Source organism: Poromitra crassiceps (assembly GCF_964638095.1).
Source record: "Poromitra crassiceps genome assembly, chromosome: 3".
Classification (NCBI taxonomy): domain Eukaryota; kingdom Metazoa; phylum Chordata; class Actinopteri; order Beryciformes; family Melamphaidae; genus Poromitra; species Poromitra crassiceps.
Window position 1 is genome coordinate 79,323,242 of NC_139625.1, and position 22,121 is coordinate 79,345,362.

The 22,121-nt window shown below is 43.2% G+C and overlaps 1 protein-coding gene across 1 annotated transcript; it reads right to left on the bottom strand.

Moving 5' to 3' along the window:
• Window positions 1–6,367: 6,367 nt before the first annotated feature.
• LOC310772802 (tetraspanin-7-like) lies at window positions 6,368–22,121 on the bottom strand (the record flags this gene model as incomplete). Its single annotated transcript, XM_083632726.1, has 7 exons — window positions 6,368–6,436; window positions 10,527–10,610; window positions 11,533–11,688; window positions 13,727–13,822; window positions 14,055–14,129; window positions 14,821–15,012; window positions 22,041–22,121. 7 exons carry the CDS (start codon window positions 22,119–22,121, stop codon window positions 6,368–6,370), a joined length of 753 nt encoding a protein of 250 aa, XP_083488852.1.

Consider the following 22,121-nt stretch of genomic DNA (forward strand, 5'->3'; position numbering starts at 1 on the left):
CCCCAAATCTGTTTTTTGTAAATTATTATGATGATTATGATTATGAGTATGATTATTAGTATTACTATTACTATTACTTTAATCTGTTCATTTAAAGAAGCCATGCAGAATCTTATAGAGAAGACAAGGGTCTGTAAATTTGATAAGATCATAATAGAGAGCCAAAGTAAACATCACTTCCTGCTTCAGCACTGGACAGGAGAGACTACATAACATTTCACTCGGACCATAACGTAAACAAATTGCGGATTTTTTTTTTTTTTTACGTTTTGGTCCGAGTGAAATGTTCTACGTTTCAAAATACATACTACAGCATGCGCTGGGACACGTCATCAGTGATGTTAGCTGGGGTAAAGGTGTTTCGGGTCTGTCAACATCATACACCCTTGCCCAGTAGACCCAGCCGAGGCCGATTAAGAGCCTGACCCGCATCCCGGAAGCAGCCGCTCACGGATCAGCCTTCCTACTCTGTCTGTAACGTTGCCCGCGGAAGGGTAGCATGCCCAATCCGCTGCTATAGAGCTAGTGCTACACCGCAGTAATGAAAGACCCTTCGGTGCATGGAGGGCTAAGGCCCTGTGGGTGCGTCCAGGCCGCGCTCCTCCTTCGTCTCACCAGACCCTCACTTGGTACAAAGGCAATCCTACCCTGCCGTACCATGTGCAGAGAGGATGCCTCGAGAAGGCCTGTGCGCTGCACGTCATTCGCCTGCGCCGAGCACCTCGCTTTACATAGCTTTTCAGGAGGCTAATCCGTAGCATTTGTGGATTTCTCCCTCACGAGAGAGCCAGGCTGGGGTGCTAAACCCATCCCGTACCGGGTGCCGTCTCTCCGACCGTCAACTGTCTCTCCAGCTTGTCACCAAACTATACTTGGTTGTCACCTAGACTATTCCTAAGTGGTTCTATGGTCTCTCTCGATTCTAAATCCTTTTGAACAGGTACAACTATTTTTATAAGCATTTTACGAAATGTCTATGGGAAAATAAATGGTGGATGAAAATCTCTGGTACAGTGACGTTCACTTTGGCTCTCTATTGTGTCCTTTTTTTTTTGCTTGTTTTAATCCACTTTGAGTTGCATTCTGACTGGTGCCGGCCACACAAATAAAGTTATTATTAGTCTATTTACCATGCCCAGATTAACACTGTGATGCCCCTGGATGACCGAGATTTGAAGTGCCCCCCCCCTCCCCACACATAAAAAGTGAAATTTACTATGGCAATAAATACGACATATTTACATGACTGTATTGCTAAAGTAGAGCCTCAACACACATATACCAGATACCACACATTCAAGACATGTAGCATGCAAAGACCTTTACATCATGATGCAGACTAACATGATTCATCACACATGAATTGGGCTAATTGAATTTACAAGCATGTTCTTTTTTAACAAGAAAATGGACTAGCATAAAGTGGGCATGTCTGTAAAGGGGAGACTTGTGGGTACCCATAGCACCCATTATCATTCAGATATATTGAGTTGAGAGGTCAAGGGACCCCTTTGAATATGGCCATGCCCGTTTTTCCCTTGCCAAACTTTTGTCTAATATTGGAGCGGTATTTAGCCCCCTTCCCGACAATGCATGTCATGCTTGGTAGCAATGTTCATTCGGTCTTTTTAGTTTAATTTGATATCATACCTTCACTCTAGCTTTAAAAATGAGCACGGTACAGCCTCTGAAAGACAGTACAATTAGCCGCAGAATCATTTTAGCTGATGCCCCAGGGCACTCACTCTGCCCTGTACTGCTGCACTGTACTGCTGCCAGGGCACTCACTCTGCCCATATAGTTGCTAATCTTGGCTTGCTATTTATTAAGAATACTGCTGCTGCTCCTCTAGTCTCACTTGCCAGACTCTCCCTGTTCCAGTAACTACTACTGAAGAATAATCCAGTCTGCACTGAGTCTCAATGGAACAGCGCCGCTCTGTGGCCACAGGTGGAACTGACTCCTGATGTCTGATTCTGTTTGTGCCTGTCTGTTTCTGCATATTATTACAAAAAATGATTATAATTCCCCAAGACATTAGACTGGCAGACTGTTTACTCATTTAAATCCACTAAGCTTGAATTTGATAACATCATTATAAAGGTAATAATAATAATAATAATAATAAATAATAATATGATTATTATTATTATTATTATTAGTACTATAATTGTTTATTATTATTATTAATATTATTTTAATTGTTTTTATTATTATTATTAGTAAGTTCATTTTCAACACAACGTGCAGTGTCCAGTTAAAGCCCAGTGAGGTTTTTGTGAGATCAACCAGTTTATTAATACAGAAAATTCAGTAAACATTTCTGACACAGAGTCGCTTCAACTTTGAATGAAGACAATTAGTTAAATTACATTTATCCACATAGGATTGGATTTCCACCAAAAAACACAAAGCCACACACTGGAATGAAAAGAACACGCGTGTAAAACTCATTCAGAGTTTGCCCTCCTTGCTTGCCGTAGACAGTAGAGCTACATCACAAAACATTGCAGATATTAAGTAGCGCAGGGTCCCTGCACTTCCGATTCCCTCATCTCAAAGTCAGTGGGATTTTTCTATGGGAAAACCCTAGACTTCTACTCCCACAATGTGCAGGGTAGTCCAATAAACTTCTATAGAACTCCCACAAGGTGCAGGGTAGTCCAATACACTTCTATAGAACTACCACAACGTGCAGGGTAGTCCAATAGACTTCTATAGAACTCCCACAACGTGCAAGTTAGTCCAATAGACTTCTATAGAACTCCCACAACGTGCAGGGTAGTCTAATAGACTTCTATTGAACTCCCACAACATGCAGGGAAGTCCAATAGACTTCTATAGATCTACCACAACGTGCAGGTTAGTCCAATAGACTTCTATAGAACTACCCCAATGTGCAGGGTAGTCCAATAGACTTCTATTGAACTCCCACAACGTGCAGGGTAGTCCAATAGACTTCTATAGAACTACCACAATGTGCAGGGCAGTCCAATAGACTTCTATAGAACTCCCACAACATCTGAAATCGATGACACAGGAGTGTGACAATGAAATCAAACGGTGGTCAGTAAGGGCGTTGTGGTCGGGGTGGAGAATGGGCGTATATGTTTGCCTTCAATTTTGATGACCGGGTTCGACCCCCAGTGTTTTCAAAAAGTACATTTCAACCTAAGACACTTTACATTTTTAACAAACATTCTTCTTATTTAACCATGACCAAACGAAACTTAACCAAGTTGTTTTAGGTGCCTAACCATAACCATAACACAAGTTGTTGGCTACAGTCGACAATGACGAAAAAGCTGGAGTTGAAAAATTGACAAAAAAAGTTTCCCTATGATGAAGAAAATGTCTGATTTCAGTGGTTCTGCTGTAAAATACAGTAAATAAATAAAAATATGGTTTTATAGACCAGAGCTGGCAGGTTTGGTTAGGTCTTTGATTTGGCTGTCAGTCTTCCAACATGGTGGCGTGGTTGCCATGGTAACCATGCAGAGCAGAGTCCATATCATTGACTGTATATAAAAGATTGCAGGCGCGTCTATGCAAAAGTGAAGCCAAAACATCTGCTTTCCGCGAGCTGCCATCTTGCTTGTGTGACGTAATTTCGAGCCCGAGTCCGTGCAGTAGAATCGGGCGGTGGAACCAAGCCCCCAGGAATAGCGCTGGGCTGTGAAGCCATTTGAACATGGTGGCGAAGCTCTGTATTGCAAGTCATGTGACGCCATGCAGCCCAGAAAGGAAAATTCCCATCCACTTGCATGGGGACCCCGGCAGCTGTTAAACCCAGGGGAATTTTTTCCGGGTGTCACTCAAAGTATAAAACGACTCTTTTAATTATCAACAAATTTTTTATGGGGCATTTTCTCTTCAGAAGCCACTAAGAGCCGTATACGGGTGTATTTTCTTCTTGTAATACAATCCATGGGTGGGAGGGGTGGGAGACGTCATGGAACACGTCATGGCACACATGCGCACTTCGCCTTGGGCTGCATAGTCAGGAAGTAAAACCAGGAAGAAAACCCCCCCATGATGGCTTCATGCGCCAGTGAGCAACCTCCGTCCGAATGCATGGGTGGGCGTGGCACGTCCCCTATCCAGTTCTTTTAATACATCCATGGGTGGAACACGCTCCGTCAGCCGTCTGATGGAGGTTTGAGAGCGGCTGTCACTGCTGTCAATCATGACGTCATAACTTAACAAACTTAGCAAAAAAAAAATAGCACTTGAAAATACATCAGCGTGAAAATTACAGAAACTATCTTTGGGACAAACGTAGGCTATTTGGACTTATGACCTGTAGCCTACTGCAGCCACGCCCTCTCTATACTGCAGCCACTCTCCAGAGGGCGATTGAGACGTTTTAGCTTCAGTTTGAGGAGCTGTCATAATGTCCATATTGTATACAGTCAATGGTCCAAATCTGGACTACAGCCAGTTTAAGTTTTGGGTTTATTTCATTTACACAAATGAAACAAAAGAAGGAAAAGAAATATAAAGTGTGCGGGGAAACGAAGAAATGGTGTAAATGATTTGGGTGAATGGGAGTCGTCTGTGTCATCTGTGGACTCAAAAGCAGTGAAAAACCTCTGAATTCCTCAAAGATTATCACTGGATTCAACTGACATTTACCAACATGACATTAGCTCTGTTAGAAGCAAGAGAGAGAGAGAAACATTTCACGTTATTCACAGATTTTCAAAATAAAATTAAAGACGAGAAAAGAACGTCGACAGGTTGCATCCAATTTGAGACAAGATGCAGTGTGTGTGTGTGTGTGTGTGTGTGTGTGTGTGTGTGTGTGTGTGTGTGTGTGTGTGTGTGTGTGTGTGTGTATATGTGTGTGTGTGTGTGTGTGTGTGTGTGCGCGTGCGTGCGTGTGTACGTGCAGTGGCGCCGGCAGGCAAAATCCTGTATGCACTGTGCGCACATCATTGTAGTTCAACAGCATTCTGCCCGTAGCAACCATAGACCAGAAAGGCACATCTGGGTACTTAGGAAAACGTCAAGGGCGCAAGCCACTCGCCGTTGACTTCAATGTAAAATAGCAGTACAAAAAAATTCTATCAAAAAAGAACAGAATTAATTTAGTTTATAAATGACCCAAAAACACCATGACATGACAATTTAAACTCGGCCGGCCATAAAATGTGCAAGATACATTGACAACAGTACTTTGCCTTATATGAACGCTGTATCCAGCCCACTGATGAGTTTCCACCAGGTTACATGTGTAACAGCGTTGTGTAGGTGTCACTCAGTGTATTGCTCAACATCGCATGTCATAGACATTAGGACATCATCAGTGACATCACAATTGCTCGAGTGACCATCACTGATGACATCATCCAATGTGGGACAAAAATCGCAGAGAAACAAACAAAAAACAAACAGACAGAACCCACTTACTCACTGATGACATCACAATTTCTTAAGTGACTATCACTGATCACATCATGGAGTGCTCGAGTGACATCACTCAGCGCACAATTGCTCAACTTCACATATATCAAATGAAAGGGTTTTAAATCGTTTGTTTGATGTGTTTTTGACTACTTATACAGTCTTTTCCTATGGTGGGTTTCCCCGTAAAAGGGCTGCGGCCTTGGCGCTTGATGACGTGGCGCTGTTCTGGTCTATAGATGTATGAACTGTAGCAACGCTCAGATAGTTCAAACAGTCAGTGTGTAGTGGCCAATTAAGCGGATTGGCGGTGCGCTCGAGTCACAGTTGGTTCACACCAAGAAGCATGCCTGATTTCTCCATGCCGGCCAGCAGCTCTCCTCTGCTGTAGAGGAGAAAAGCCTGTGCTCCACTGAAGCTGTATCTGTTCACGACTGCCCTTCAAACACAGCTCAGGCTCACTGTAGGCTGTTTTCCACTGTCTCAGCTGGGATGAACATCTTCCATCCTCTTCTTTTCTCCCTTCTCAAACTCCCTCATATAAGAGCAGTCATGCTTATTTGTCTGTTATCTCAGCCAGATGAGTACAATGAAATATGATCCTGCCGGCACCACTGTGTGTGTGTGTGTGTGTGTGTGTGTGTGTGTGTGTGTGTGTGTGTGTGTGTGTGTGTGTGTGTGTGTGTGTGTGTGTGTGTGTGTGTGTGTGTTTCCCCGGGTTTCCATGGTGATGTCGGGCGTCCTCGCCTCTCATTTCTGAAAGACAGCAAAGGAGACAAGAAACAAGAGAGATGAGCCTAAATATTTAAATATGAACTTTATATGTCTCTAACTTTGTGTGTGTGTGTGTGTGTGTATGTGTGTGTGTGTGTGTGTGTGTGTGTGTGTGTGTGTGTGTGTGTGTGTGTGTGTGTGTGTGTGTGTGTGTGTGTGTGTGTGTGTGTTACTTACCTAGTAGCTGTTAGACCATCTCGTACTGGTTGGCAGTGATGAGGCGAGACAGACAGCAAGCTAACCACATGCCTATTAACTAGAGAGAGAGAGAGAGAGAGAGAGAGAGAGACAGAGAGAGGTGTCATCAGCAAAGAGCATGATACAGAATCAATAGAGTATATTACAAACTATAGTCAAACTGAATCAACCCAGTATCACGCCAAAATGTGTAATAGACCTGCCGGTCCAGTGTGCCAGTGTCATGTTTTGCCTCGTCTAGGCATGAAAAGTACACACGTGTATGAAGGTGCAGTAACCAGCAGGGGGCGATATAGGCACATGGTGCCTGAAATAAAATCGTAGCCAGTAAGGGTGTATAGTATACGTTTGCCTTTGACCGAGATTCGATTCCCAGTGTAAGCCACATTTAAATTTGTAACACTTGTTTTTCTTATAGCTGCTGTAAGCATATATTTTTGTTAAAATAAGTAATAATAATTAATTAGTATTTAATAGCTCTATTCTGACAGCAGTCACTGATATAGTGTTTGGTCACTAATGTGGGTCTACCACTCGCTCTGCGCTAAACAGAAGAGAAACCTTTCTGGTATCCCATCCCACTTTAACCAATCAGGGGAGAGAACTCCACAAAGAGTATTGAGTATCCCACTTTATCCAATCAGGAGATAGAACTCCACAAAGAGGATGGAGTATCCCACTTTATCCAATCAGGAGAGAGAACTCCACAAAGAGCATTGAGTATCCCACTTTATTGAGAGCGAACTCCACAGAGGATGAGTATCCCACTGTATTGAATCAGGAGTAGCCGACTTTATCCAATCAGGGGAGAGAACTCCACAAAGAGCATTGAGTATCCCACTTTATCCAATCAGGAGAGAGAACTCCACAAAGAGCATTGAGTATCCCACTTTATCCAATCAGGAGAGAGAACTCCACAAAGAGGATGGAGTATCCCACTTTATCCAATGAGGAGAGCAAACTCCACAGAGGATGAGTATCCCACTTTATTGAATCAGGAGTAGCCCACTTTATCCAATCAGGGGAGAGAACTCCACAGAGGTTTGAGTATCCCACTTTATTGAATCAGGAGTATCCCACTGTATCCAATCAGGGGAGAGAACTCCACAAAGAGCATTGAGTAGCCCACTTTATCCAATGAGGAGAGCGAACTCCACAGAGGATGAGTATCCCACTTTATTGAATCAGGAGTAGCCCACTTTATCCAATCAGGGGAGAGAACTCCACAAAGAGCATTGAGTATCCCACTTTATCCAATCAGGAGAGAGAACTCCACAAAGAGGATGGAGTATCCCACTTTATCCAATGAGGAGAGCGAACTCCACAGGGGATGAGTATCCCACTTTATTGAATCAGGAGTAGCCCACTTTATCCAATCAGGGGAGAGAACTCCACAGAGGTTTGAGTATCCCACTTTATTGAATCAGGAGTAGCCCACTTTATCCAATCAGGGGAGAGAACTCCACAGAGGTTTGAGTATCCCACTTTATTGAATCAGGAGTATCCCACTGTATCCAATCAGGGGAGAGAACTCCACAAAGAGCATTGAGTAGCCCACTTTATCCAATGAGGAGAGCGAACTCCACAGAGGATGAGTAGCCCACTTTATCCAATCAGGGGAGAGAACTCCACAGATGTTTGAGTATCCCACTTTATTGAATCAGGAGTAGCCCACTTTATCCAATCAGGGGAGAGAACTCCACAAAGAGCATTGAGTATCCCACTTTATCCAATCAGGAGAGCGAACTCCACAGAGGATGAGTATCCCACTGTATCCAATCAGGGGAGAGAACTCCACAAAGACCATTGAGTATCACACTTTATCCAATCAGGAGAGAGAACTCCACAGAGCATTGAGTATCCCACTTTATTGAATCAGGAGTATCACACTTTATCCAATCAGGAGAGAGAACTCCACAGAGCATTGAGTATCCCACTTTATTGAATCAGGATCTAACTTTATCCAATCAGGAGAGAGAACTCCACAAAGAGCATTGAGTCAACACAGTTCTCATTCCAAGCAGTCAAATCCTGACACTTTGGGTTGGGACCAGATCACCAACCCAAAGCGTCAGGATAAATGAGAAGCGTGTTCAACCCTTCCTCCAGAATGGCTTACAGCAGATAACATGACCAAACCCTAACCAAGTTGTTTTACTTGCCTAACCATAACTGTAACAATCAACCCTTGGGACCTACCTAATTCAACATTTTCAAACTCGTGGATTCCCGACTGGCGCTCGGCCTCTGTCGAACAGCAAGGCATTCTGGGAAGGTGGGTCATGTAGCCTACTTTACACGCCGAGTCAAAACGTAACACACACACGCTGGACCGGTGGGTGAATTGGCAATGATACCAGGCTGACTGGATAGAGTTTATTAACACCACATCTACTCCCTCCACACTTTAATCAGACACAATGGAAATAGAGAAAAACAGACTGTTTGATTTGAAAAGGCCTTGGGTCTGATTTGATCTGTCTTATAAAGTTCAATAAACAGTAGTTGAGGGAAATGTATGATATAAGATAAAATCACTCTATGAAAATGACTAGTGTGAAAATGGTGAATAAAAGAAGTGAGCGTTTCACTGACAGTGATGAAATATGAATATGAAAAGAAAATGTATTGAATCCAGTAAATCAGTAAACAAAGCCTGCAATGTTTCAACAGAGGGCGCTGTGTTACTGCTACACATCATACATTATGCTCTCTCTCTCCCCCCTCATGCTCTCTGTCTGTTACTGTTTAACGGCCTAATTAACCAAACCAAGAGCCGAGGAGAGAGCGACAGCACACACACACACACACACACACACACACACACACACACACACACACACACCTTCAGCCCCTCCAAGGCCTATTATGGGTAATGGAGTAGGTCGCCGTGACAACGAGCAGCACCATTAGGGCTAATGGGGCATGTTAGCCGGATGAAAGCACGCACACGGATACGCACATGCATGCACACACACACACACACACACACACACACACACACACACACACACACACACACACACTGAAACACACACACACACACACACACACACTCTCTCTCTGTTGCCATACTGATCTCTCTCTCTTTCTCTCTTATAATTCAGAAAAAAACTAATTGTTTATTTGCTATAAAGCAGGGTTTTTTCCAAAGTCTGACACTGTGGGCCACCCCTCGGCCCTCGCCCAAAGCCTGGGACCCCCCTCCCCATTTTACTTGCTTAGTTGCGCTCATAGAATGATATTGCTGTTTGACTTCAGACTACATCAAATACATGCAAAGGTCTGTCTGAAGGCACATTTGTTTCAGACTATTGGAGTCACACACATTTAGGCTATTCTATGTGATCTCCTTTTGATAACTAATGTAATAACTAATGTAATATTTTTTCACTTCCATTCACTGAGCCTCCCCTGAAACTGCTTGGAGGCCCACTGGGGAGGCCCGCGTCCCACTTTGAAAACCACTGCTATAAAGTGATTAAATAATACAAGCACTTAACAATAAACTAGAAATCTCGCGTGCTATGCGATGCGATGATGTCACTCACTTATATAAGATGATTTTGGTCAATGCTATGACATAATCAGTGATGTCATAAGATGATTTTGGAATAATGATGTCACTGATGATGTCACAATGCCTATGACACTCGCTGATGATGTCATCCAATGTGGGACAAAAATGGAAACAAACAAACAAACAGAGCCAGAGGTTTTCAAAGTGGGAGGTGGGCCTCCCCATGGGGTCTAAACAGGCGAGGCTCAGTGAATCGAAGTGAGAAAATATTACATTAGTTATTATATTACATTAGTTCTCAAAAGGAGATAGAATAGAATAGCCTAAATGTGTCTGCTTTTTGTGAAAGAGATATTTCTGGGATATAGCAGTTTGTGGAATTTGACTGTTTTTCAACACTTTCCCAGAGTCAGAAACAAATAAATGCCTTCAGACAGACCTTTTTATGTATTTGGTGTAGTCTGAAGTATGTCAAACAGCAATATCTATTGTGGCTCAATTGTTGAGTGTCTGTGGGATCAAATATCAATCATGATTCCTATAGGCATCCAGGAAGTGAGCGAGGGGGGCTCCTTTTCACAAGCTTTGTCTGGGGCGGCCCACAAACCCATGCTCTATGTGATCCTACCTGAGAGAAGGCGATGCCGAACGTGACTCCAGCTATGATTCCCATGTTGGTCTCTATGAAGGATGTCACCAGGTTGTAACAGCCCTGCACACACAAACACATGCACACACGTGCACACAGACGCACACACACACACACTGTCACTATGTGATCTGAGTCGCTGAGATCTGAGTCACGCATGCGCACTGCCGCTGCCCGAGCTGTGAGTCACAGTTTACTGGACAGAGCTCCATTTAGCTATTAGCTATTAGCTCACTACCACAGATGAATGTGTATCTTCAATAGGAATCTAATCGTTTCACACTTGAATAGCATTACAGTTGATGCGCATTCATTAGCCAGCTACAGCTTTTTTGTTGCCATGGCCATTTTATAGCGAGATGGCTAGCTAACTGATGTACCAAGAGCACGGGGAGAACATGCAAACTCCACACAGAAAGGTCCTTTTTTGACGACCCCACATGGGCAGTAGGGACTGAGGACATGGTAATGGGCACACACACCCTCAGCGCCCACAGCGTCCCAGGCGGGCCGGGAATCGATCCCACAACCTTCTTGCTGTGAGGCGACAGCGCTACCACTGCACCACCGTGCCCCGTATTGATAGTACTCTGTTACATCATCAGACGGCCATCTTGGTAGGAAAATAACAGGTGATTGTAATCAATAAACAGGTGATTACAGTACAATCAAATGACACAAACAGCCAATGAGCTCTGTGTATTGTAGCACCATATTGGGAGGAAAATGCTTGTGACATCATGGGAATACTGAGCGGCTGATTATCTCCCAAACTCAGCAACTCACATCAAAACAATCTAGATGATAAAGAGGAACAGGTGAGAGGGAAAATATGTATTTTGGATTTTGGGGTGAACTGTTAGCGGATCTTCAGTGGTCAGTGATCACACTCCAATCACACAAGATGGGGGTTAAAGCAGGTGTGTGTGTGTGTGTGTGTGTGTGTGTGTGTGTGTGTGTGTGTGTGTGTGTGTGTGTGTCTGACCCGCGGGTGGACTTTGCTTGGCACCACAGTGGCGTTCCGCAGGTCGGAGACGCTGCAGTCGGAGAAGCTAACACAGCAGCTAGCCGGAACGCCGCTAACCGGGAAATATACACTGCCAAACCAACTGGTGTAGTCATACACTCCACAGCAGTGTAACTGGAGAGAGAGAGTGAGGGAGAGAGAGAGAGTTAACCAGAACAAACTGTTAGCTAACTAACTAGCAAACACACTGATGTTAATGTCAGCATGCTAACGCTAGCAGCTACTAGATATTAGCTAGATATTAGCTAGTGCTAATCAGATGTGTTACAGTGATGGTTAGCTGACATGATATAGGCTACTGTGGTCAAGTCAAGACAACTCAGAACTCAGAAAAATCCATCTCTGACTGTCTGACTTCAAACATGGCGGCCCTCATCATTAATAGAGAATGGTTGTTTGTTGAAGTTTTTAACACATGGGCTAATTTGATGTGCAATGTGTCATTTATATTTCTAACAGCTATAGCAGTAGGGCAAATCTCTATGTTTGTAAACAAACGCATTGGCAATACTTCGGGCCGGGTGCAACTGCCGTTGGTTTTAAACATCAGTTGATGGGGTGAGACCAAGCCCTACAGGTCACACTTGAAAATGAGACCTTGGTCTCAACGTGTTTCTACCTGCTTAAATAAAGGCTAAATTAAAAAAAATTAAAAAAAAAATTGAACGCTAACTACGCCTTCATACTTTAAGCTAGACACTCCATTTAAACTTGAAACAAGTCACCACATTTAGGAATATATCACCTTAATTCAGCTTTAATTGGTCTTTTCTACGGTTTGCAAAATCGCAGTTTAAGTTTTATGCTCTCACTCACAATGTCAAAATATAAGCGATGTCTATAGTTTTTGAGATACTAATGTTTGTTTGTCACAGCTTTTCAACGTTATTTCATACTTCTACTGCAGTGACAACCGAAAATACTTTTTTTTGTCATCACTGATTAGTCCTACTGTAGGCTATATGTGGGATTTCAGCCATTTTACAAATTAAATTAGGTAGCTAGTTTTTAGCTAACATTTGTCTAGCTATTTAGCAATGTTAACACATTCACTGCCAGCCTTTTTTTTTTTACTGTAGGTAGCTTTTGCCAGAGGGTTTTTTTGAGGATTCTGGCTCATTTTACAAGAGCCAAGGATAATTTTCTGCTTGGAGTTTGTCAACACAAAGTTCACAAAAGTACTAATAGAATGTGTGCTTTCTCTGTCTAAAAGAGTTAGTTTGTAGAGTTAGTAGTTATGTAGATATTAGCCGTTGAGTACAGCATGGTTTCAGCGTCTGAGACAAAAAGCTGAGATAATCGCAGTTTTGTGAAATTCAATATCAAACAGTCACTTTAACCATTTATTTTTGGCATCAGTGAGACATCAGACATAAACAATATAGTTCTGAACAGTAATTTCCTCCATAGCAGCACCCGCACCCCCTCTCCTTACAACTCCTCCCTCCGTGGGCGTGTCTGGTGGATTTCAGCAGCGTTTGTCAGTCACAACTTAAGCCAGTCTCTCCTGCCTGTCTGAGCAGTGAGCAGCAGCCTCCCTCTCTGGCGGCCCCTCGTCGGCGAGCGTGGATGTGGCTTAATCCGTTCTTGGATTTTCGGTTGAGAGCTTTGACGAAGCCTTGTGTGACTCTAGGCTTTATGCTGCGCGCTTCAAAGTGTGCTTTCCACCCAGTCCACCTTTGGAACCCCCCACCGCCGTGCGCCCGTGTGAAAGGTTTTCGCCTACAGTATGAGAATGAGGCTCGTTCGCTTCTGGGTCCTCGGTTGAGCTCAGCTGGAATGCGTGCGTTTCTGGCCAAACAACACTCAATAGTCTGAGCACCGTCGCCACTCAGTGGGTCGGCGGAATGGATTGCACACGCCCGGCGGCTCTAACAGTATAATAGAAGATGCAAAAGGGCCAGATCAACGATCCACCGTCAAAAAAAAAAAATCGATTCTGAAAACGTGTAAACACGTTGTTGGCAGTCAACAGCTGGATTCTGAAAACGTGTTTACACGTTGTTGGCAGTGAACGTGTTAACTAACTAGCTCAGACATGCAGGTGAGGTCAAATATGGTTATGTTGCCGAAGTTCCTTCATGACATCAGGTTGTAAAAAGTGCGCGAGAGAGAGCGATAGAGAGAGAGAGAGCGATAGAGAGACACTGACTCTGCGCTGGACGTCGTCCACAGCCAGACTCCTCTCATCCCGCCCGTTGTATTGCAGCACCGCATCACTGTACGTACTGAGGAAGGACCCTTTAATCTGCACACACACACACACACACACACACACACACACACACACACACACACACACACACACACACACACACACACACACGTTAGTGTTGAGCACTGGTTCAAAGGGTTACAAAATATCCCAAAGATGATGAAAATAACTAATGATATCCCTTGCCGAGCTTGCCAATTTTACAGTGGTGTGTGTGTGTGTGTGTGTGTGTGTGTGTGTGTGTGTGTGTGTGTGTGTGCTTCACCTCATGGCGGAAGACGAATCCAGAGATTCCAGCAATGAGTTCTGCCAGGAAGACCAGAGACAGGAAGATGGCGTACTGCGGAGAGGTCAGAGGTCACACTGGGGTCATAATGAGTTCATTCAGAGTTCAGAGGTAATACTGACTGAAGCGCCACGGAAGAAAAAAAACTAGGATGATGAAGGATTGGTGTGGAGCACATGTGGAAAGCAACATTTACATGGGCTTACGAATCAAGGAATTTCATCCGGCATCATTTTTTCCATAGGCATTTCGTAGAATCCTTAGAAAAAAAATTTACTTGGTCAAACCAAGCGAATCAGACGAGAGAACATAGAACATTTCACTGAGACAAAAAAAGAATAGCAGATTAAAAACAATTCAACGTTTTGTTTTTAGGTTCAGGTCCGAGTGAAATGTTCTATGGTCTCTCCTGACCTCGCTTGCTGTTACCACTGTGCTGAAATAATCCCCCCCCCCCCCCAGTTTTTACCCCTAGCTCTGCACCTGCCCTATTCAGGTTTGGATGTGTGTGTCTCTCTCTACCTCTTTTCATGGTTTGACCAAGTAGAAATGTTTTTTATAAGCATTTTCCAAAATGTCTATGGGAAAATAAAATGGAAATCCCTTGGTCCGTATGCCTAACCTGGAAGGGGGCGTAACCTTGGCTCTCTATTGGGGAGAAAACGGGGAGGAATCTGAAAAAAAAAATCCCCAAAAATGTAGCCTAGTTCGGGAGTTTGCAGAGGCAGTGAGTCACACTACTCACCAGTTTGAGCATCCATGGTCGCCCCCTGCAGGTGGCGAAGCAGCCGAACAGGCCGAACAGGACGATCGCGGCACCGGTGCCCGTCAGGACGTACGGGGCGTCGGCCGAGGGCCCGCGGGCGATCAAAGACATGTAGGGTCCCAACATAAACTTCCCCCATAACCCCACTGACAACAGCACCAAGCCTGTCACCTGGAGGGGGAGGGGGGTCAGAAAAGAAAAGAAAATGTGAATTTATGCACGTTTCCATCAAGCAGCAACCTCTGTCTTGGAAAAGTTAAGCCAATGCAAATCCCTGTAGTTCCTCGAATGGCCACTTGAGGCGGGCTCCAAAAGTAAGTCCTTCCCCAATAGATCCCCATGTTAAAATGTTAAAATGCCCCAACTTTACAGCAGAAAAATAAACATGTTAACAGCCTAGTTCAAAAAACGGTTTTATAGACGGTTTTAACTTGACAACAAAAACATTCTAAATTGAACCCCAGCTCACTTCCTGTTGCAGTGTTTGCTATGGACAGAAAAGGGGAAAAAAACATTAAGGTGGAGGAGTGACCATTCCGTGAAAACCGTCTATATAACCCCGTTTTTACAGTCTATGGGCCTGTGTCCACCTGGCGTCTTTTCCTCAGGTCCAGCGTCTATTTTCAATTGTTTCCAATGGGAGGAGAGCGTATGCGAGCGCACACGGACGTGTAGAGAAAGTGCAGAGCGCCCAGCGTCTTTTTTCGGCGTTTTTGTGCGCCGACTCCCAGCGCTTCCAGCTGAAAATATTTTAACTTTTCAGAAAGACGCTGGTGTCGGCTGCTCCTTTTCTGGTAACTAATCATATGGAAAAACTATCGCAACAGAGACAGAACGGCTCAATTGTGGGAGCAGATCGGCTAGACACTTAATATTTCTGGTGAGTGTTGTGCTTACTGCTTTTAATAGCGTAGCCTACCTGTGTTGTTAGCTTGCTAGCTGTCAGCTATCAAGCTGAACTAACGTTACTTGCAGACTGCTTCCTTGTATATTGTGCGCTGGGATCAGCGTTCCCCAGCGCACTCCCAGCATTTAACGTCGGAAAAAGAAGCTAGGTGGACACAGGCCCTTAGGCTGCAAAAAGAAGTCTGATTGCATAGAAGTGAATGGGAAAATGAGCCTACTTCTCACTTGATTTATGACCTGAGTAACATTTTATAGCGCAGGGATAGTCTGACTTCACGGAAACAGGGCTGCACTGAATTGAGATCACGATTCTCTCACGATTTCCCCCCACTTTTTGTGTTTGTGTGTTGCTGTACCTGTTTATTGGTGATGTCTGTGCATGTGGGTCTGTTTGTTGGGGATTTACGGGGTTTTGGTGGGACAGTGAACAGTATACGTCCAGTGGGTGGGGTTTAGCGATAGAAGCTCACCTGGGATTGGCTGGGTTGGTAGAATGGGAGTAAGCTCTCTGGGGATTAGCTAGGACGAGAGAGGCTATGTGAGAGAGCGGACTTGTGACTAATAAAGACGGGGTTTGTCCATCCTGTACCTGGTTTATGCGATGTTACTTTTATGCCAATAGAGTTGGAAGAGACAAGAAGTAAGTGGTGTTAATTCTCCAGTGGTGCCATTATACCACTGCAGAAGAAGAGGGCATAACGAAGGAAAACTTTCAGAAAATAACCTTGTTTCTCTGAATACATGACTGAGGTAGAGAGAACACATCCATCGGGAAAATGTGATAGAAAGCTTGTTGACAGAGAGCACAAACACCCTCTGTGCAGAGCTCTATGAAAAACATCTCTCCCTTTCAACTTTCTTCATCATCCACAAAGCTACATTGACCATAAAATGCAGGCAGGTTTCTGGATTACCAGGTGCAACTCTTCAATTGGGCACACATATAATCCACTGAGCAGTCACTGTATGTGAATCAAATAGCAATGCGTCAGTCACCTGTTATGCTGCCTTCAAATGGAACTTGTATTTACTGCTTGGGAAGTCATGTACACAATATTGTGAACTGGTAGCTTTCAGAAAACTTCCACTTACCAAGTTGTGAATACCACATGAGGAGAGTGTTCATCAATATGGACTCATGTCATAAACCCGGTAAACACCACCCCATTGGAAGGCAGAATGAATCCCACAGACTTCTTCAGTGAAAACAAACGGCAGCGGGCTCGGCTGTCCACACCTTCAAATCGTGCCTAAATGTGTGCTGCTTATATTTACTTTAGAATGGTATTTATTGATGATGACATGTAGAGTGAATCCTATGATCCATAACAAGCCTTCATTATGTTTTTACGGTCGGGGTGTTGTTAACTTATGCCAGTGAGCAAAGGCAGCATGAAACTGCCTAGTTTTTGAAAGGGGTTTGGTTACCTGAGGGACATCACTGAATCTGTTTCCGATGCATTTGGAGTACCTTTTATCAATACACCAATTTCTCCACGTCCCCAAGGCATAAACAATTTTTACGATATTTTGAGGTTTACACATTTTTGCCATTTCCACCCAGGTTTTTTATGCGCTAATTGAGAATGCGCATAAAAATTGATGGATGGAAACGCACTTAGGGAGGTGGAGAGAGCGATATGCTCAGCCACATTTTTCAAACAATAGCAAGGCTGCGCTAATGTGACACACACACACGCACGCACGCACGCACGCACGCACGCACACACACACACACACACACACACACACACACACACACACACACACACACACACACACACACACACACACACACACACACACACACACACACACACACACACACACACAAGCTGCCAGGATGTCAGTGGAAGTCAGGGAAGAGAGAAGGAGAGAGCAGGACTAGACTAACACCTAGGGCTGATGGCCAGATGGGCTGAGTCACATGGAAGAGGGATAAGAGAGAGAATGTGACCAAAACACACAGAGGGAGAGGGAGAGAGAGACACACACACACACACACACACACACACACACACACACACACGCACGCACGCACGCACACACACACACACACACACACACACACACACACACACACACACACACACACAGACCGAGAGGGGGGGGGGGGAGAGACAGAGGGAGAAAGAGAGAGAGGGAGTGGAGGTGAGAGAGAGGGAAAGTGAGGGAGATCATTTACCTCATGACTCTCTAACAGCTGTCAGAGAAAGCTGACCGACAGATGGAGAAGAAAAACAGAATCTAATTATCATTTACAAACAAACAAACAACAACCAGAACATCTATCATCTATCCTCTATAATCTATAATCTGTCATCTATAATCTATAATCTATAATCTATAATCTATAATATAATATAGAATCTATACCAGGCCTGGAATTAAGTCATTTGTAGGGCAAGGTCACTTAGATAACATATTGGGGCATCGTGGCCAAAATGTAGAGCAGCAAGTCCAAAACCAATATTAAAATGCTCTTTTCAGCCCTTTTTCCTCAACAAAATAAATATCTTAATAGAAAAATTAAGTAGGTTAACCCACGATGACGTATAAGTGTAAGTGCTCTTTTCTGTAGTTACAAAATACAGATTTCCCCTAAACGCCTCACATGCTACAATTTACAGAGGTTCCCTAAATGCCTCGTATGCAAGCAACTGCTAGGCTACTGATCTCTACTGATCTCTCTCTCTCAACCCAGTTTATTTCACTATATATTCTTCATTACAGCAGCTACTTACCCGCTGTACATTTATACCTTTTTCTGTACATTTATACACTTATTAGCTCTCACATCTCTCTCCTTTTAGCGACTTTCTCACTAATCCCACAGTTGTTTACATGCTTTTCAGATCTGCTACAGTAGTTACTTAGCCAGTTAGCCCCAACGTGACCCTACTACTGTACTTTGTGTATATAATATATACACTTGTGCAGTATTAGCGGTGCACCATGACAGTGAGATCAAACACACCCTGCTGTAAATTCAGTGCAGGCTGTGGAAAGACTGCTTTTAAACGGTTGTTTCACGCAGCAGTATCATTTTAACAGCACTGGCTAAATTACTGGCTTCCGTAGGAGGACTATCATATCTTTGGATCTGCAATCGGACGTTGGAGACGGGTTGGAGAGCGTTTTGAACAGCTGTTCCCCCCTATTGCCTATTGGAACGCTATGTGACCCTAATACTGCACGTGTGTATATACTGTACACAAAGTACAGTTAGTAGGGTCACGTTGGGGCTACTTACCAGTTAGCAATAGCTTAGCAGCTAGATTTATTAAAGAGTAAAACTGCACTAGTTCACTTTTAAGTCTTTTATCTTTTGTATGTCTTGTCTGTACTTTTGCACTTTTTTATTGTAATTCTTGTTAATCACATTGAATTGTCTCGGTGTATGAAATCTGCCTTGATTCCCAGCCTAGCAACACGAGGGTCGCAAGTTTGAGCCCCGGTGTTTTCTCCAGCTTTGTCAAACATTCCTACAGACATAATTGGCTGTGTCTGCGGGTGGGAAGCCGGATTACATCCTGCCAGTGAAATCCCTCGCTGTCAGGTGAAAAGAAGCGGCTGGCAACTGCACATGTATCGGAGGAAGCATGTGCTAGTCTGCAGCTCCAGCTAGATCGGCAGAGGGGGTGGAGCAACGACCGGGACAGCAGGGGGTAATAGAGCACAACAGCGCCCGCCCACTTCTGGTTCCACAAGAGAATTCCCCACTCATTTTCTCCATTCATTTTCCCCACTCATTTTCTCCATTCATTTTCCCCATTCATTTTCTCCATTCATTTTCTCCATTGTTTCCAAAAATCCTTTAAAGAGTATAGACCAAATCACCGTGACGTCACCATGTAAACAAATTTACTTCCGGGTACCACTTGGGGAAGGCGGCAGGTTTAAATGTGCGTGTTGTCAAATAAATGCTGTCAAACCCTCTCGCTGTTTTCGGCCGACTACTTTCAATTTAAATGGTTAAACGGTTGGTAAACATGCTTGTCCGACGTATCTAGCCTTTCTTCTGTGTTTGTTTTATGTAGTGTTAGCTAGCTAATAACGTTTGTTTGTCTGTCAAACTCGCTGTTTTTTTTGCAGACTCGTGAGAAGAGCCTGGTGACGCGAGGTTATTACAGACAGAGCTACTGACGCCAAGTTAATTTAATTTAGCTTCAAGTCTACTCTGGTCTGGTCCAACAGGTAAATTAGCTAGTCTGGTCTCCACTAACGTTAGTGAAAGTGTTGTTATGAATGATATTAAACAACAACACGGACGAACCATTTTTGTCTTCTTTGTCTGTTTTTGTCTTCAACACGTCAGTTTGTGCCGTCCACCGCCATTATAATGTGTGGACCTCAGGGGTACCCGGAAGTAAATGTAAACATCCCGCTGATTTGGTCTATAAGCCTGGAACCAAGAAAACCAACCAGCAGATGAATTGTGAGTGACCATAAAACATTTCACTTGAAGCAAAAACAAAAAAGTAAATGGGGGGGGGGGGGGGGATGGGGGATTATAATTTAGAATTTTTTTCTGCTCTACTGGAGAAGCTGCTTCTCCAGTTTGTGTCTCCAGGATGTTGCAGTATGTGTCACGCCCGCCCCCCCATTATAATTCTATTTATAGACTGCTTTCATTAACATCTGTGTGTCAAGTCAACTGACCACACAGTGATGTCACAGCGCAGCGCCGGGTCGAGTCCACGCCCTGAAACACTCTGCATGCCTCAAACCCCAGCTAATTACCCACAGCTGACCTGCTGAACTCTGACCTCAGTTTACTGTATGGAAGGATTTGTTGGTGAATAATCGTTTTTCAACTAAGTCAGAATATGGCTGTCTTAGCAAAAAAACACACACAACACATTCTGTCAACTCAATCAGAATTTGGCTGTCTTAGCACCAAAACACACACAACACATTCTGTCAACTCAATCAGAATTTGGCTGTCTTAGCACCAAAACACACACAACACATTCTGTCAACTCAATCAGAAGTTGGCTGTCTTAGCACCAAAACACACACAACACATTCTGTCAACTCAATCAGAAGTTGGCTGTCTTAGCACCAAAACACAGACAACACATTCCAGGCTTTCAGGAATTAATCATCATGCACTGTCCGGGTTTCAATCAAAAAACATCAGAATAAACGTCTAAAAGGCTGAAAGGAAATGGCAAATTTAAATAGTTTAGTATAGTGAGTATTATTAGGGCTGGGTTTCACCATTGATTACTCGAAATTATTCGATTTTGATACACAAGGCCCGATTCGATTTCCGATTCGATTAGATTCAATTTACTATCGACTTGGTGAGGGATATTTCAGTTAAAATGCTAATTTTGCTTGGATACGAAAGAGATTCTGAAAAGACTAATGCTGTAAATGCTGTACATTTTACAAGGAACCCTCTAACCTGGTGCATTATTAAAAATATTAATTTTACATTAAGAATTGACCCCAAAGCAGTTACATGAATGTACTTTTTTATTTACTGTCCATGACCAACACACCATAGCAGTGAGAGTGAGCAGATAAGTGCTTTCTTGCAGTGTGTAAACGCCAACTTTAGATTTTAAATCCAGACTGATTGGGTTAAAACTTCAAGCATCCACGGGAAAAGGCAGACATTAAAAGATCCATCTTGAGATTGTATGGATCGATATCGGATCATTCAAATGAAGCTTGATTAGATTTTTTGGTTTTACAGCCCAACCCTAAGTATAGTCCTATAGTATATAGTCAGTAATTCAACTGATTAATAGTTAATATTGATTAAAAAACAATCAATAAATTGTTTAGTGTCAGTTATTTGTTGTTATTCAAATATTTATAGGTTTGCAGGTTAGGAAGGCTTCAGAAAACAGAGAAAAATGAATAGAACATACAAATCACTGGACATTAACATACAAAGCATGAATGAGGACAAGGCCTTGGGAAAAGTGTATGTATGTATGTATGTATGTATGTATGTATGTATGTATGTATATATATATATACTGTATATATATATATATATATATATATATATATATATATATATATAATATCACTGACACTTTTAGTTCAGAATCATTTACATTTGTGTACTGGCTACAATAATTAGTAACTGTATAACTGTATGTGCAATAGCGTAAAAGTAACTGTGTTGTTATTCACAGATAGTTAATACATAAATTTGAAGTCTAAAAAAGTCTTAGCTGTTGTACTGTCGTACATTTGTTTTTGGAAGTTTTCACTGAACTGAAGAGTTAAACAAATAAAATAAAATAAATGAAAATAACTTATTTTCTGACCCAGAAGATGAAGGAGTAGAGCAACAGCAGAGTCTTCAGACAGCCGATCACAGGTTTGGTCTCCATCCTCCTGGACGCCAT